General features: G+C 41.2%; 1 protein-coding gene across 4 annotated transcripts; it reads right to left on the bottom strand.

The window, feature by feature from the left end:
* Window positions 1-565: 565 nt before the first annotated feature.
* macc1 (MET transcriptional regulator MACC1) lies at window positions 566-18,167 on the bottom strand. 4 transcript variants are annotated; one of them, XM_088929520.1, is made up of 6 exons: window positions 18,010-18,140; window positions 15,308-15,445; window positions 11,769-11,882; window positions 7,141-9,197; window positions 5,340-5,528; window positions 566-4,759 (listed from the first exon to the last, which is right to left on the bottom strand). In XM_088929520.1, the coding sequence occupies exons 3-6, from the start codon at window positions 11,872-11,874 to the stop codon at window positions 4,544-4,546; spliced, it is 2,568 nt and encodes an 855-aa protein (XP_088785646.1). In that variant the 5' UTR covers window positions 11,875-11,882; window positions 15,308-15,445; window positions 18,010-18,140; the 3' UTR covers window positions 566-4,543. The 4 variants fall into 4 exon arrangements, with proteins under 4 accessions (XP_088785646.1, XP_088785645.1, XP_088785648.1 ...); XM_088929519.1 differs by lacking the exon at window positions 15,308-15,445; XM_088929522.1 differs by lacking the exons at window positions 15,308-15,445; window positions 18,010-18,140 and adding an exon at window positions 17,069-17,125.
* Between the last annotated feature and the right edge of the window lie 538 nt (window positions 18,168-18,705).

Genomic DNA, 18,705 nt, shown 5'->3' on the forward strand with positions numbered 1-18,705 from the left:
TCCAAATAAAAGCATCCTCCAGGGCTTAAAGGAATGTCCTCTACAGACCTGAAAATTGAACCAACTCTTTTTCATCTTGAACACAAAAGACTAGGAGGAGACCCGATCCAAGAATTCAAAACCCTGAAGTGATCTGACAAAGTCCACACTGCCCAATGCAGCAGCCATTAAGTGGCAAAAACTATTACTATTATATTGCATAGAAAACATAGCCTACTACGGAAGTACCAGGAATCTGCCCTAACCAGTTCCTCTTGGCACGACCTCAAAATACCTTTGATGCATACACAAAGCCGGGCACATTATATTTGTTTGACGAATCGAAACAGAAATCTAGGAATGTGTTGGAGGAAAACGGAGACTTGTTTTTTTGTACAAATTGTCTTTTTGTACATTGTCAGTTGTCTTATACTCTCATCGTGTTCACAAATATCATTCATCCTCAATACATTTTACCCATATTTTCCTTCGGCTGTTGCAAATGGCCCTTCTGCTACATTGATCATGAACTGTATAATGCATTGAAATAAAGAAAAAAAAAACATACCCCCGAGACTTAATGCACTGGTATTCAAGAGAGCTGTGAATTTTTAATTCATTCTTTTAATAATTAAAGGATGGGAACCATTTCACAGGGAAAGAGTAACAGAATCCAGCACCAGATTCGCAGACTTTGGACAGACATTTAGAGACTGTAACCAGTTTAACTGAAATGTCAGAGTAATGAATTCCCCATGGGCACATTCTGCGGTGTGAGCTATGAAGCTATTTCTTTTCTTCCTCATACTGTACACTGCCCAATTAAACCACTTGGCCATTCTTCCCCTGTGACTCCCAGCAAAGGCTCAGTTTAAACTTTAAAACTGTTGTATTTTCAAACATTTACAACTAGGTTTTATCATTGAAATGAATCTGAATAACATATTTTCTACATATTGCACCCTCCTGAGTTTACAGGAATTTCATAAATCAACAATATGCTCCTATAAAATGTGCAGAACTTGCATGCTGTATCAGCTGAACTAGATCTTTTATTCTCACTTTTAGTTCTTCAGGAGTCTGAGGATCTGAGCTACTGTAAAGAAAAGCTGCATGAGGCATGATGTATTTGTGCTGCCCACATGAAATGAGAGGACAGGTATATATATATTAGAAGAAACTGTGTTAAGAGATGAGATGACAACAGCCAATGGCTAACTTCTTTAACTTCTCTGATGTGTCAACAAAGTGGATTCATATAAGACTAACTTGGGTATAAACAATCTTTAGAAATGTTCACAGTTCTTCATTTTTTAGTCATAGAAATATGCAATATTCAGAAACAATAATTCTGAACACCTTCCAAGTATTAGAATGCTTTGGAACATTATAGGTATCACTTTGCTTTTTATATACACTTGTACATTTTTCCACATGAAGTATATTTTACTTAAATAGAACATATTACTACTCGTTCAAGTTTATTGTCATTACACTCATACACAGGTGTGTGGTATAATGAAAGGCTATTTAGCTAGCTATCAGATGGTAAGTAGTACAAAAAAACAACAATACAATTGTATAAGAAAAGAAAGACAGAGACAACAGGCAATGTGCAAAACAACATCAGTTCTGCAAAATCATACTGTACATCAACAAAATAAAGGATAGAAAATTATAGGGAGTGAACTTCTTGACATGTGAGGTCTCTCTTTATCTTCTCTTGATAAAGAGAGAAGGCACTGTGAGTGTTCAGATCGTGGGTGAGAGAGACTGGGAGTTTAATAGTTTGATAGTGCGGGAGTAAAAACAGTCTCTGAGTTTTGTAGTCTTGCATATGTGTTCTTTTTATCCAGATGGGATAGGGCAGTGTGTATGGCAATGGAGATTTCATCATCTGTGGATCTGCTGCTATAGCTAGTTTATTAGGTTTATCTCTACCTTGATTTCAAATGCTGAGAGTACACTTAAGAGCCCATTTTCAAAGGTACAATTGTAATACACATTCAACGTGTTTTAATACATTGTGGTGTAGTTTAGGCTGCCTGGGGTGAAGGAAGCGTTTTGCAATGAAGTCGTTTGTCCTTTGAAATGTGGCAGTAAAATCTGGTTGCAGAGTCTTGGTTGCCTCATTGACTTTTTGTGTTTATCTCCACTGTCTTAAATAACATCTGCTGTGTCAGTCTCTTTCCACACCAAGTTAACAAGGATCCTTATTAAGAATTAATAACATTTGACAAGATACTGTACAGTTCAGACTTTTAAGAGATTGCAAGACGAGCCATTCCTGCTTTAGAAAACATTATTCATTAAACTCAATATCGCACCTTTCCTTTTTTATAGCTTATTTAGTTATCTGCGCTATGCGTTTGCTCACTGTAAAAAAGAGTGATTTGTTCACTCATGTGGCATTAAATAATACAAGGACCTTAAACCTCAAGCTTGAAGTGACACTTGGCAGTTCTAAGAACTGCTGGAGAAAACCAGTAGGCAATTAATGCTTTGAGTGAGTGTTTCCAGTAGAGTGCTCTGCTACAAACCTCACAAGCATCTTGATGAATTGCCTTGAGCAGACCTGAAAGAACTCCCCTGACAAGCCCCGCTGTTAGCCTTTTCGTTAGCGTGACAACTGATAGTGAGAACGGATGGCGGTCTCAAGGGAAAAGACAGCTGTCTCCAATGTAACTGGGATACTGGGTAATAGCACACATTTGCTAGGATTGCAATGCCTTAAAATGACAGCAAAAAAAAGAATACATAAATCACTAGTTACAAATTTATGATGAAAAAAATCTGGAAAAGAAGTGTGATCCTCATGTTGAAACCAGTATTTGATCCAAGTATTTTTTAAATATAATCATTCTGATACCGCAAGATGTACCAAATTCACTTTTGAGTACATGAAATAATCAGCTTTATTAATTCCGCAGTAAACAACAAAGTATTCCAAATAGCAATATAATACAATTAAGTGCAGTTATTTCTAAGTGAACCACTTTTTATCAGCAGCACTGTACTGTTTTAGCTTTGGAATACAGCTAAAGGGAAATGGCGAACAACTACCTTCTACAATACTGAAATACCCTTGAAGGTAGAATATGCTGTTAATAACATACATTGTTAGTGTTTCAAACAAAAGTAATTTCATGTTAGTCCAGTTCTGAAATTCAAGGCAAAAAAAAGTCTTCAGAAAAGGCAGCAATAGTACTCATATACTATATAATCCATATTTATACATTTTAAAGGTAACAGGAAAAAGGATTAAAGGAAGACTTCAGACTACAGCAAATATATGTGTTTTAATGGACTATGCATCACAGACACTGTGACAGTAGTGCTATCGTAAATCTCACTAAGAACCAAGGGGTAATTTTTAGAGGAAGTGAAAATCAATGTTTCAGCCCCAACTTGAACTATTTACTACACTTTGAAAGTAATGTATAGCCTCATATTTAGGTTTAGTTCAATTTGTTTATTGGATCAAAGTTTCTTCAATGATTGTTAAACCGGAAAGGTTAAACTTACTTGAGAGACACCACCATTATCTGAATTTACAAAATGACTAGTTTGGTTTGTAGTTAGCGTTACACCACATAATGTATTGTAGTTTGCAGTGCCATGGCCAGATCTTCCTGTCAGATGTCCTTCTATTTCTACTAACCAAAAGGTATAGGTTCATTAATTGGAAAATCGAAAACATTGCAACCACTAACACTGATGCAAGTCTGCAACTTGCCCGTCAGAGAATATTTCTGGAGCTGAAAACACCCCGAGACATCTCAGCAGATTTAAAATCTCTCTACCCACTGGGGAATGGTTGACACAGAAACATGTGTAATAGACATTAAATAACCTTGTAGTCATTAACACACTGACCTTGCTGAAATTAAAACCTGCAAAAGCAGACAACCACCTTACCCGACTGCACTTTCTGTTTAAAATCTGTACCCTAATATGGCTTTTATTTAGATAAGAAAATATCGCTGTATTCTAGAAAAATAGAAAAAGTTCAAACACATATTTAAAACTTAATAACATTAAAGGTTGAGCAGTATTATGTAGAACTCCTGAATCCATAGAAACCCCTGTGTTTGACAGAAGCACTCTGGATATGAGCCCCTTGCACGCTCAGTCGCCCCATGCACAGCAGGAAAGGTGCATCTTCACTTGGCATTACATCATTTTGTAACAGTGTATTATAGCAAATGTGCTGCACTACGTAGGCATCTTTTTTAAGATGAGATATGAGATCAGATTTAATGTTGTTTTATAAAGGACAGACATCTCTTTCTCGAAAGAGAAAACAATTTAGTTTTATGCACTGCAGCATCAGTCATATTTTGCACAGCCGGTCATACTAAGTCGTGCTGCAGAAAATTTATTAACACTTCAGCTAAGTTGCCGGCACATTTATGAAAAAGTAAAGCCTTAATGTATATATCAATGCACTGTAATGTAGCTGTGTGAAGCCAAAATGTACATTCAGCATAATTTACCCATGAATTGATATACATTGTGACAAAACACTAATCTGCACATAACAAGAAACGGTACATTTCTCCATTTAGCTCTTGATTTCTTCTTTAGGAAAGGCAGAGGCCCGAAGGATTTCCATACAGCTCACTGCAATCAGTGCTCCAGTGACCTGTCTCCATTGCTTAGTAATGGGATTTTTCATTTTGTCTAATGCCAAATGGAGGTCCTGTATCACATCCCTGTAGCTGTCTCCGTAATGGGCGCTCCACGTGTACAGAAAGTCATATGCAGGTTTCCACATCGACTGTAAAGAGGAGGAAAAAAAGAAACTTTATGACAAGTGTATTTACAGGGCAGTTTTTAAGATGTTTCTTCAAAAAACTAAATGTACTGAGCCACATTCCACAACTAATTGTAAATGTCTGAGGGTAAAAATAATTAGAAAGAGGTTATGTGGGTCTGGAAAAGAGAGTTTCCTTTTGATTGAAGTGGTGTGAATCAGTTAATTGTATTCTGAACACATCAGACACAGTGTCCTGAGACTGCCGAGAGTCGACTCGGGAGAAGCTCCTGCTCAGAGCTCAGCCTGAACCCTGTGATGCAGGTCAAGCACAGACTATGTCACCAGCTCGCTCCGACCGGGATTTCTCAAGCACACGGAAGCAACTGGCTGGCAGAGGGAGCAAGCTGGCAGCGCAACAGGAGCTCCCTGGAGCCATCGGATACTTGTCGGCTTCCTCCCCGTCAGGTGTATAACCGGTCTCCGGGTGGGTTACAGGAGTTGTCTCCGGGTGGGTTACAGGAGTTAACCTCGCCACAATCAGTCCAGCGGATTAACGACTGGCAGCTGAAAAAAACAACAAAAACTAGAAACTTAAACAGACCTGACTGCTCACTTCCCCGCTCTTTCCCCGATGAGGTGCCTCGTAGTCGGCAATCTGAGCGCCCGACAGCTTTCCCACTCTCTCGGCGAGCTCTCTCCAGCGGATTCCCAGTTCCACCGCAGTGGACAGGATGACTGTGTTCTGGGTCAGACGGGCGACCAGCCCTTGACAGTCGATCTTCAAAAGCCCCTGGAGAGTCAAAGTCCATTTCAGAAGTTTATTTTGTCAGTTTCTTTATGCATTAAAGCTACAGGTCATTGTTAAGCGAGTATAAGTGTGTCGGATCTCTTTTTCTGTGTAAAACTAAACCCCATAGGCCTACAAATATCACATTTCTTAAATATTTTCAAAACTGGCCGCAACACCTCTTCTTTTGTTCAAGGAGTGATAACAGATGTTCATCAGCATCATGCAATGACCTGGGAACAGTCAAACCTTGAAAACTGAATCTTTGTGACAGGATCATTCTATACATTTTTTAAGAGAAAAACAAGATCTACATCACACAACAGTTGCAAAAATCTCTTTTGAGTCTCTAGTTGCATACTTTTCAAAGGGCATGCATAAAACACGTGACCTAGCATGAGCTATGAACTAGCTGAACTGTTAGCTGGTCTGAATAAAAGATAAAATAGGTTTTAAAAATCATTTGCAACCTCATCCTTAATTTTACCTCCTTTAAAAAAAATAATCTTACAGGACCTCACATATGAAAAAATAACCAATGTGTGCCTTAAAAAATAATGAACTCCTGATATGTATTTAGATGTGTAAAGAAAAATACACTGTTTCGGTCTTAATCATCTCACTGACATTTATCAAACAGTTTAGTCTGCTACCTGTTATTATCCCAGTTGTCTTTTTGGAAAACAATAGTTTTATTCAGCTATTTTCACTGAATCGCCTCCTACAATTTGTCATTCCATCATCTCACAATGTGCACTTCCTGCCACTGAATACTGTTTAAAACCAGAAATGATTAATGGCAGCAAGGTGGTCGGGCAGGTGTGAAGACTGCAAACCCCAAACAAAAATGAAAAATGAGCTGGAGGAGATATCAGCCATACCACTTCCTCCCGCCCTGAAATCTGACACATATCCTTCATCTCTGTTTCTCATTTTTCTGAGCCCTGCAGCACAACTACTCATGTGTGGCAGTACACCAGGTGAGAAACACTCATGGAGATAAATTATGTGAATCAGAAACAACAAAGGACCTAAAACAGATCCCTGCAGTACTTTCTTATTCTTAAATAAAATTATTTTTCATTAGTGCAATTTTCTGCTGTCTATCCATTAGCTAGTCCTCAATCTGTGAAGTAAGAAAAGTTTATGGACTGATGATTTTATGTGATCTGTTCTCAATTTATAAACTGCCTTGGATTCCGAATTCTTTCAATGTAAGAATTAACATTTTATGCGGAATCTTATCAAAGATTTTTCATAAACTTACATTTGCTTGTATCTTTCGCTACTCTAGCTTGTTTGATGTAATCCAGCAGGTTAAACTAATATTTCCAAATGCACACTGACTATATCTGAGAACATTATAAAGTATGAGACTTAAAATAATACCCCTCATTCTACGTAATTAACAAAACAGGTACTATTTTCAAACAAAACTTTACATTACTATAAAGCTTATCCGATTTACCTGACTTTTTTATTATAACAGTTGCTTTCTGTAAAACAAATGGAAGACTACTTTATTATTGTTACATCATTCTAATAAACCCCGGCAGAATATGCTGTCAAACATGATAAGGGTATGATTTAACAACCTTTGAACCATTTCACTTACAATCATGAGCTCGTGCTGGAATTTCTTCTTAGTTTTGTCCGAGTGGCAGTCCTCTTTCAGCTTCTCGAGGACACAGGCTACTTTCTCTGCTTCAGTCTGCACCTGCACTCTGGTTATGTCTTCTAGAGACAGACTGGAGTAGCCTAAGGCCTCAGCAAAAGCCTTCCAGCTGGTAATGTGCTCTATGGCCAGCGACTGAATAGCGGAGTACATGTAGGTCAGCTTCTTGTATGGACGTACCAGCTGATCCAGGAGAGTGTTGGTGGTCACCTTTGCGTCTGTGAAGTCAATCACTTGTTCCTTCGAAATGACCTTCACATTCTTGCAGTGCACCAGCCCAAGTTTCCCTCGGATAAAACCAATGTGCCACTCTTTCACTTTGGTCTGTCCAACTGCCTTAACAGTTTCAAGGGAAAGAATTGCAATTGTGTCTCCTTTAAAATATTCCAGTAAGTACTCCACCTTCACCTGCCGGAGAACCGATTTGAGCGCGACACCATACCAGCACACATTTACTTCCCGATTCTGAAACTTGGGACACTGCAACATGGCTGTTTCGGGAATGGGAGCAGAAAAGGCCACCTCCCTCCTCCTCTCCTGACGTTTCTGTCTAAACTTGTCCGACAGCCGTGGCGGTGCCTCGGGAGTCGACACGGTAAATTCTGTCAGAATGGCGGAGTTCGAACCTTTAACTTGAACTCCTAATTTAAAAGGCAGCATTTCGCCACTCCCAGACTTGGACAAGGTAAACGGCAGACGCAGAATTTGCCCCATTTTGAGGTGCACTTGCTTCACCTCTTTAACTTGATCCACGGCGCTGATCTCGTATGTACAGTCGAGGGGCGTCAGCGCAATCTGGAGATTCTGCAGCTCTTTCGGGTGGAATTGATGTTTCCCCCAGAGCTGCAGTACGACCTGGGGCAAGTTTTTGCCGCCCTTTTTGAAGTCTGAGAAGCAGAATTTTTGAGGGATTTGATTGTGACAGAAAACCGCACACAACGCCTTAAAGGTCGGGTGGATGTGCTTCGGTCCGTAGATCCCGACAGTAACCTGCCTGTCCATGTAGTCCCACACGGAAGCCGCTGGGGGCTGAAGAACTTTGGCTTGAGCTGCGGCGATGACATACAGCTGAGGCCGTGTGTTCTTCAGCTTCACTTGCAGCGTGTCCCTGTAAACATAACAGCTCTTTAGCCTTTCGAAGGGTCCTTCTTTTTTGTGTCCACACAGACACACAATTTCAGTCATGACCTGGCTCAGAGGATCACGTTTGATTTCACCAGCAATCTTCATCTCTAATGAAATGCACTCCTGCGTGTCGTGGTTGCTGAGACTTACTTCCAAAAGTGGGCTCAGAGTGGTCCAAAGGTCAGTATTCAGTCCCTGTGGAGGGTCAAGGATTGCTTTCAATGCAATTTCCTGAATTTTTCCTGGTGCAACGTGGCCTTCTGGAATATGGGCGCTGATGTCAGCATCAGGTAACTGGACCGATCCCCCTTTATGGTTTAGCTTGCAGACAATTTGTGTCTCTGTTGCTTGACTCTGAGCCCAGCCAGGACTCTGACTCATGATCCCCAAATCAAGGCATGATCTAGTCAACTGCCTGTGGCTCAGCCATGCCATCTTGTGTGCTTCTCTGTCATCTTTCAGCCAGTTGAAATCCGGTGTCAAAAACTGATTTGACACCACCAGATTGCTTTGCCTGGGGGGTGCTTTTCCATCTGAAATATCCAGAATATCGGATGCACTATTCCACCTTCCAGACCTTTTCTGAGTGGGCTTCCTTTTTAAATTCAAAAGATGACTGATGTTCACTTCATCTGTAGAGCTGTTTGAATCTGCATTTTCTGCACCAAATACAGCCAAGGGGTCCTCCTTCAATATTGAAATTCTAGTATTGTTTCTCTGACTTTCTCCATTGTCCATAATGTCATCCAGGAAGGGATTGGAGCCAGACAGACCATTCCAGAATGGGTTTGAGGCTTTTGCAGGCTGTAAGACCTCTGGCTGTAAAATGGGCCATTCTGAATGCTTGCTTACACTAGGTGCAATGTAACTGCCTGTAAGAGAGGAGTGTATTAAAAGAGTTTACAATATGTAATAAACAGCCAGGGACAACAGCTCTAAAACTACACAGCTAACAGCTCTGCCATTTGAAAGAACTGTATGGACAAAATTTAACACTCTGTCAGGTGGATGATGCCAGGAAAGAGTGCGACCACAAAGTCCACACTGCCTTGCAGTGAGGCAATTATATGGCACATTATTTAGCAGTTTAGGAGCAGCAGATTGATAACACACTCCAGGCCTACGTCAGGAGTAGGAGAGGAAAGCGGTGGAGAGCACCACTGCAGGCAGATGTACCAGGTGGTCCGGTTATTAAAGATGCCAGCTCTTGAAGTGCAGTGGGCTTGCAACACTTGGCACTCGAAACGTGCGTTTCTTCAGAGACAGAAGTCCGCTCTCTCTGGAAGAGCAGAAAGACAAGGTATCGCCATCCTACACATAGGCTGCACTTTTTTGGTGAGGCTAAAGTCACCACTGGAGCTGATTGTAAGACCACTGGTGCTTCAATATGGCAGCTTTGAAGCTTAAGTTCACACTGCATCTATCCTGGCATCAATCCCATGGTGTCTTTTAGTTTTAATATATAAGACCTTCTCAGATCCCATATATAAAATAAAAAACAGAAGTATACTGGTTAACAATTATTATTTGCTACACAACTTAAAATTAATATACAATAATATGAGCATTTATTTTATATACTGCTTTTAAAATCTTAATATGTAAAAGAAAAATACACACCAGAAAATAGAGATATATTGCTTTCTCTTTCAGAAATGACTAATTTCCTAATTTTACCTTTGAAAAAAGCCATGCAAATGCTTGTAAAAACAATAGAAAAGCCTGCATTATGTTTTCTTTCATATTGTGTTATTTTTTTTAGAACAATCTATCGAGCCAGGGATTAGTTTTTGGAAACTGAGACTATTAATCACATTTAAAACAGTGGCTGGTAACTTTCAGTCTTGCATCGCTTTTAATTCAATTCAGTTACTTTAAATATATTGTACATTAAAGATGCCAATAAGTACTATGTTCACACGATGCCCATCATCAGAAAGACAGTTGTCCCTGTGAGGGTCAAGGCAATCCCAGAGGCCACCCCAAGAGCACAGGGCACACGGCAGAGCCAGGGCAGGCAAAGGGCACACACCCACATGCATCACACACGGTGCACACTTCCCTCCTGCTCCAGCACAGCACTCCGGCTGCACAGCGTCACACCCGGGCGTCCTCCTCTACTGTAGGCAGCAGGAAGCACAGAAGGGCCACCGAGGAAACTACTGTCCACAAAGAAGCACAATGGGGATGCTCGCATCCTTTTTGGTTTGCAATTTTAGTTTACTGCACGTAAAAAATGTGGAGAAGAAAACAAGAAAAGAACACACCTCACTCACTGGAGGAGGTATCATATATCATCCATCAGGAGGCAGGGAAAAGAACATGGAAAGACACGACTTCTGCCCCTGGTTTTGTAATGGCCACGAGAATAGATAAGTGGACGGCTCTCAAAACTGTTGTGTTAAAGCTTCCGCATTTGTTTCGTGTGAATACGTCCAACCTTCAAGCGTGTGTTAGAGAGTGGGGTCTTTGCCAGCACTCAGCTACAGGGGGTACCCCAATAGCAGCTTCACACTCTCTACACCCCCACCTTCAGTTTTCAAACGCACTGGAAAGCACCTTCTGAACACTGCTGCTGTTCAATCCTTGGGATATTTATCAATACTCTTATATTTGTGCCTGCAGTATTAACCCGTCTGAGGTGTTATATTCTCCCCATGTTTTTAATAAAGCTTTAATAAAGTGCTTTCATAGAGCTGTCAGTTGTTGAATTGCTTTTTTTGCTGTCATGAGGTGCCACTCCATGCGACACTGTGTCTGCCAGCATCAGGTATTAGAGGAATGCCAGCACAGCAGGGCATGGCACATATTTTTTAAAATGCTTTCACAACAGTGCCAGCGCAGTACATGGAAAGAAGGTACAGTGCTGGAGACACTACAGGGAGGTGGGAGGGAACTGAAGTAACTGCAGACAACCCATGTGGACGTAAAGCAAGCAGACTCCATATAGAAGGTGCCTCTTCCTGCAAAACAAACCCAGGACCCAAGAGCTGTGAGGCCGCAGCACTGACCACCACATCAGTGCCTCCGTCTTAATGAGCTGCCCAGGAAAAAAAGCACGAAGCTCGAAAACTAAATAACAGCTTTACTGACACAGATCCTTGAAACGCAGCTTGCTTAACTCACTTGATCTGAACTGCCACCTCTATGAAGCAATGTGTACGATAACTGAAAAGAACATTTTTACATGCATAGATAAATCTGGGATAAAATACAATTTGTTTGGTTTTATGGTTTACCGCATAGAACAGTTTAGGAAAAGCCATCGAAAGACAAAACAAGAACAAGTGAACGATTTTTCTATTGCAAAATCAGCAAATAAGATGAATAATCTATAAAACGTTTCACAAGGCTTGCTGAGTAGCAGTCCTGGAGAGGCAAAGCACCCCTTGTGGTATATATTTTAAACAACACAGACAAACGCAGGTTAAGAATGGGGTTACCTTTGTAATTACTGCTGCTGAGCTGTCCATCGTCATCCACATCAATCAATGTCCCCTCAGACTTGCTCCTAGCAAGGCGACGCGACTCTGCTCTAGCTGCTGACATGATCACACCTGGAACATCAACATGAAGCACCGTGACGCCTTCCCAGAACACTTCAGCAACATCACAAATACTTGAAAAAATATTACTGAAAGAGACCGAAATATCTGCAGCTCATAAGGGTGGAATTTTATTTTACTTATCACATGCAACGGCTAAGAGGCATCCGCAAACATATCTAAGAGCTGAAGAAGAAGTGGACGGCTCTCCAAACTGTTGTGTTAAAGCTTCTGCATTTGTTTCATGTAAATACGTCCAACCTCCAAGCATGTGTTAGAGAGTGGGGTCTTCGCCAGCACTCAGCCGCAGGGGGGACCTGTCTCTCCGTCGTGCTCCCCAGCTGGCAGTGCAGTGGTGTGGAGCCGACTGCAGCCACACCTGTATTACCAGCACGACGGCCTAGTCTGTCATCCAGAAGGTCAGAAAACCCCAACAGCACCTTCACACTCTCTACACCCCCACCTTCAGTTTTCAAACGCACTGGAAAGCACCTTCTGAACGCTGCTGCTGTTCAACCTTTGGGATATTTATTGATCCCTTTGCGTGTGTGACTGCAGTATTGGCCTGTCCTGGGTGCGTGAGCTCGAATTAACCCTGTTATTAAGCCCATCAGGGAATGAGCGATGTAACTGAGCCTGCAGGACCAGGACTGGGCCCCCCTGTCGGAGAGCTCTCCCACAGCTCCAGCCTGCCTTAACTTCAGAGATCTGGCAAGACCAGGTGGAAAGTGGGGATGGTGCCATTGAGAACTATGTTGCAGCGACACTCTTTGGGATTTTGGGGAATTTTCCCACATGATCCTTTTTTCCCATAGTGTTGCTTCTATTTTAGATTCCTATTTTGATGCGTCTTCAGTGCAGGAACCTCATCCCTTGGCTTTGCACTCCAGCCGTCACTGATTTTAGTGACTGTTGAGTCATCTCAAATTTCACAATGCTAACTCTCACTTTTTAGGGACTCCAGAAACCTGCTGTTCAGAAGACAATTTCACAGCTTTGCCTTCATGTTTCCCACTGAAGCATTTCCAAGTCGATATCTTATTACTTTCAGATGTTAAGGAACAGAAATGCTCCTGACTCCTTCAGTCTGATCCTCTCACAATGCTTGATTATTCTGAATTTACTCAACTTAGACTCAATATTTATCCCAAACTGGGCCCACTGAAAAGTAATGGTACAGCTGGAAAAGTGCTATTTTATAACACTGTTATTCAGTGGTATATATGTTATGATTTTGCAATCATAAAATTCCATGCTTTCATCATCTTAGTATACACAGCCTACTTCCCAAATTCAATCAGCCTGAGGTATGAACTCATGCTGCTCCTTTAGATGTGCTAGTTAAAAACATCTGTTTCTGATGACCAAGTGCACCTAAATGGGTACAACCTGTTTCGTGACAACAGATCTTAGAAGGGAGGTAGGGATGTTTTTCAAGAAAAAGAGCAACGACAAAGCTCTTGTTATGTCTAAAACAATCTCCAGACAACTTGAATTACTCAAGGCAAGATTCCAGCTCCCCAACAGTGTCTGACAGTTGCAGGATGCCACAGGATCCATATACCTGGTTTCACATTCACTGTAACTTTAAGTGACGTTTTTGCTCATTACTTCAGTTCTAAGTTTATTACAATGCGATACACTTCAATATGTCAATGCCTACTGGCACAGTAAAAAAAGAGTTTTATTCTGCAAACGACTTGACCAAACAGAATTGGCTCAAAGTCACAAAATAAGTCACTCTTTCTTGACATCATGCTCCTGTCAGGTACAGCTTCATGTAAGGATCCAATTGAGCTATTGAGCATTTTTTCTTAGCATGTATTAGAAGCTGCTTGAAACAGAGCCTTCTCCTCTGATTTTATCCAGAAGACACTGAATTCAAAAGAGTTTTCTACATGATCTGGCTTTAATAAACCAAAGTAGAATTACTCATCCCACCAGTTCAACATTACTGGATTGTGTTTAAGGACTTTTTTAGCAATATTGTCAACAAGCAGGCACCAATTACGAGGTTTAAAATAAAAAATCTCAATAGCTCTTGGTTTGAACCCAAGCTGTCATCTTTCATTAAGCATCTGGCCAACTACTAGACCTCCAAGACTCCCACTGATTGGATTTCCTTCAGTTAAGTTAGAAATGGAAGTATATGAAGTCATTAGAATCTCCAAAGTAAGTTATCACATGCATCTGTTCTTTAACCTTTTACACTGACCCAAGCAATTCTGGAAATCAGTTAAATATAGGGCGATCAAATCATTTCCATTTTCAAAAAAGTAAGCCAATACTGTTGTGACCTGATAAAAAAACAAAAACAAAGGGTTAATTCAATCAACGAACATTTCAATAATTACGACTGTGCGCTTTATCGATGGTTACAAATAATGCTGATTCAGACAAGTCTGACTGACTTGCAGTCAGGTTCCAAATTCCCTTCACTTCCACAACACAGCCAGTTCCTGGATCAGAAATCCGTTTTTCTGATCTGTCCGAGAGCCTTGTAAGACTGAAATTAACGAGACCGCTGGACATCACGGCACTGAATCTGTTTTTATAAACCCTGCTGCTCTTCTAATATCTGCTCTGCTGATCCACTTATTTCATCTTTTTTTTTAAATGGAGGAAACTCAGCAGATAGGAAGTCTATCCTTGTTCTGACTAAAAAACCTGTCTGCCCTGTTTCTGGATTATATCTGTATACAGTACGTGCCTTGCCTTCCAAACACCTGTCATGAAAACTGTCCTCTCACCATTGCAGACAAATTCATTTTCAGCTAATTTACAGCTCTTTCAACACCCATCGTCACCATTTATCACCGTTCTTTGTGCCATCTTACAGTCGGACATGCAGCACTTCAGACCAAAACCTCCCAAGAGCATCTAACTGGTTTGGGATGATGTACAGCACACAATGCTTATTAGCTTATTTTAAGTAAGAAACTAGAGATTTACAAGGGTTTGTTTATGAAAAAAGAAATTTCAGCGGATACCTTTATCTCTTAAAAATGAGAAGTAAATAAATAAACACAATTTTTCAATGCTAAATTACTTATACTATGGATTGGTGAAAATTTATTTGGGGATATAACAAACCTGGCATTCCCAAAGTACAACTCTGAAAGCACTTTCTCTGTTCATTCCTGAGCACAGATTTCACGTGCGGCAGTGATGCGGCTTACTGTGCCTAGGCTTGCAGGAGGTTATTATGAGAATGTCACGTGAATGTCTGTTAGATAAGCAGAATGGTGCTGATTGCTTTTGTATAATAATAATAATAATATTTAGTAGTAGTGGAATTACCTCTATAGTTCTTAGAATCCCCTTAGACGCACATAAAAGCACCACCTACTGGACATCTTGCTAAATACAGAACCACCCACTTGACTCACCCACCCACCATAACAAAACACCCGATCGCATCCCACTTCGTACTTCACCTGTGTCAGGGCCTCTGAGGGTTGTGAATACTTGTACCAGGTCCCCTCAGTCTTCTCTGATCAAGACTAAAAAGGTTCAGTTCTTTCAGTCTGTCACTCTAGGCCCGTTGTCCACAACAGGGCTATGAGCTATTGGATCTAGGGTGAAAAATAATACCCCCCTTACTTTAAAAATCAGATAATCCTTGATAAGCGGTTGCACAATAATCCAACATGAAACCAGATTGTTACTTCCATCACTTATTTTTGATTAGTGAGATCTTGCCCATCAAGGTATTTTTCAGTTTTATATTTCAAAGGAAGCGACAACAGGCAAAATCTGATTCTGTTGATTTCCGATAACCTTCTCTCAATTGTAGTGCTTGACGTTTTTGTGTAACCTTAGAAAACCAGACCCACTGAATCCAGAAGCAGACCAGCAACCGGTGACGAAGAAGAGCTCACTGCAGAAAGCGTTTCCACTGATTTAAACCATGCTCAGACCAGGCAAGATGTGCTCTGTCGCCAAAACTGCTTCTAAGCTTGAAAGTGAGAGAAAAGCTGTTCACAAGATTTCAGATTTTCTTCCAAAGAAAGCTCACTGCCCTTTACAGATCTGCCTATTTAACCCCTTCTCTTTGAGTTTCCTGTTTTTGCTTTTTTGTTCTATGTTTCTAATTAGTCTAATATTTATGTAATATTTTTTAAATATTACTCGGACTTGGGACAATTTTTCATATTTGCCTGGGCAACATGACGGTGACTGCTACCACACCGCACACTATAATCCCATTTGAACTGCAACGCTGGCACACTATGAAAGTAATTACGGGCAAAAGCGTCTCACTTTAGAAAACGCTGGCACGTGTGTGTGTGTCGTTTTTCACAAGCGGCATCATTACCATCTGGCAACTACAGTTAAAACCACATCGAGCCTGTTCAGTTGGAAGCAACTTGCTCCGAGATGCCAACTTCTCAAATAAACCAACTTCTCAGTCTTACACTTCGCAATGGAGCCGCGCGTCTAATTCTTACCATCACACCTGGAAAAGTCTGGTCGCCTGTGAGGAATATCCAGGTCGCCCTCCGGCTCCCAGAGTATCAGACTCCATTTATATGGACTAGTGATTTCTTGGCTTTGCAGGGCAGTACAGGACTTCAGTACTGTCTTTCATAGACGTGTCAAGTGATGCCCCTTTAAGCTTACCTTAGACAGGTGAAACTTTGCAAGACCGGGCTCATTTCTACACCAGGTGAGCTACTGTGCTTTGCCTCAGCAATCTCTCCAGCAGAGTTTACAGATGACCCTGATCACTGGGTCCCCAGAGCCCATGTATCGCGCCTCGGTCAGCCCTGCAGTAAAGTGATGTACGTTTGTGTGGCCGCGCATTGATTTCGCAGGTGTTAAACGAAACATCCCAACAATTATCTTTTCGACGGAACAGAGATACACTGTAGATGTGTCATTTGCGGTTGGCTGCAGACTTAGTAAACAAGCAATGACGGCTGAATTGCATTTTAAAAGAGAGGCGTACAAATAAAACGTCTACTTGACGGGCTGTAATCGTGTTCCCATACTGGTTAGACCTATCCCAATACTGTACAAACACACAACAGATAAGCTTATGCGGAGTAAGACAGTTTCGCAGGATACGTGTAGGTCGTTATTACTGTTGGTCACTCAACGTCCTTTATAATATCCATAGTGCATACAATTTTTGTTCCCTTATTAGCAAATAGACATATCTTGGAGAAAAAAAACAACAGGTTGCGCTCTTTTACCCCGATAAGAAATCAGGCTGTGCTTGGACCGCTCTGGTACGGCGACTGAACAGAGAGAAGAATTACTGTTTCCTACACCGCCGCACAAGAACTGGTTGGGCTTGTTTCTCTGCTTTTTGTTTTGTTTGGGAGAGCGGAGTGAACTTAGACGTTAGATCTTGTGGGAAAAAAAAGTTACACACATCCGGGAGACAGTTTTTACACTTTCACACTTGGGCGCTGAAATCGCAGATTTAAAGAATGTCAAGATATTCACTAGACTGGGTTTTGGAAACGTATCTGCAGGAGAAAAAAAACTTTTTGAGCAGCGCTCAAACTAATGTAATTTATGTGGGTAGCTGCGTCAGCATGCGTAGGCTGCAAAGGAACAAGTAATAGGTTTATTCCATGCTGAAAAAAAGAAGAAAGAGAACACAACGTTTCGGCCGTGGAGCCTTCTTCAGGTGTGAGAGAGACAGGGCAGTATTTACCTTTGCCTACTGCCCTGTCTCTCTCACACCTGAAGAAGGCTCCACGGCCGAAACGTTGTGTTCTCTTTCTTCTTTTTTTCAGCATGGAATAAACCTATTACTTGTTCTAATGTAATTTATATCGCCCTGTACCTAAGATATTAAATATGCAATTATACAAAACATTTGTAAGTAACTTCCATCAATGCCTATTGCAGCATTTTTGTTAATGAACACAATCAATGACATAAAATCCGCATGATTCTCAACTTTTCAAGCTCACTAATTAACCGCATGCTCACTAACATACCGTCTTTGGCACATTTTGTACCGGTTTTAAAAGAACCTTTTCTACAAAACGTTTCCATTTTCACACGAAGAACAATCAGGAATTCTATGAAGTGTCAGCGCTGTCAATAACACAACTTATCCAAGAGAACATGACGTAGAGAGGGGGGGGAAAATCAAGATTAATATAATAAGATCACCCACCATGTCCACAGACCCGTTTTCAGTCGCTCAGGTACTTTTCTCTGCGATCTTCATGTGCCCCTAACCTCCCGAGTTTGCCCTCCTGCGCTTTGCTAGCGAATATTAATCCCAGGGAGTACCAGGCTGAGACAACAGCACACCTTGCGGCTCGACCCCGTGTCTCTGCGGTAGCTCCTCGGTGTCACGGAGCACCCTGGGAGTGGGAGTCCGGGCGCACTTCACGGCCCTGATGTGGCCGGAGCCGCGACGAGCGTAAAGACTACAACACCCACCGGCCAGCGCTCTGTTTACCCACAGGTGATTGCAACACCTGAAACCCGACTGGTAGAGAGGTAGTTTCGGTGTCCAGAGAAAAGTTTAGAAACGCACCCGAGAGACGCAGAAAGAGGGAGGGGGGGGGGAGTAGCAATTTAGTTTAAGACAAGTGTTACACTGTGTTTTGTCCAAGCTCTAGAATTTAGTTTATTCGCTTTAGAAGGATAATATTTTTCCGATTTTTTTAAATTAAAGTTTAGGCTATTTCTCGAAGACCATGCATTTATATCGATTATATATTATTACGATTTATACCGTATTGTATTTGATGCTATGATTTTTCATGGTACTTTTATGATAATGTTGTCCATTATCTGTAAAGGGCTTTGAGTGAAGTGTCCAGAAAAGCACTATATAAGTGTTAGCAATTATTATTATTAT

Source organism: Atractosteus spatula, chromosome 12 (genome assembly GCF_055471065.1).
Source record: "Atractosteus spatula isolate fAtrSpa1 chromosome 12, fAtrSpa1.hap1, whole genome shotgun sequence".
Lineage (NCBI taxonomy): Eukaryota > Metazoa > Chordata > Actinopteri > Semionotiformes > Lepisosteidae > Atractosteus > Atractosteus spatula.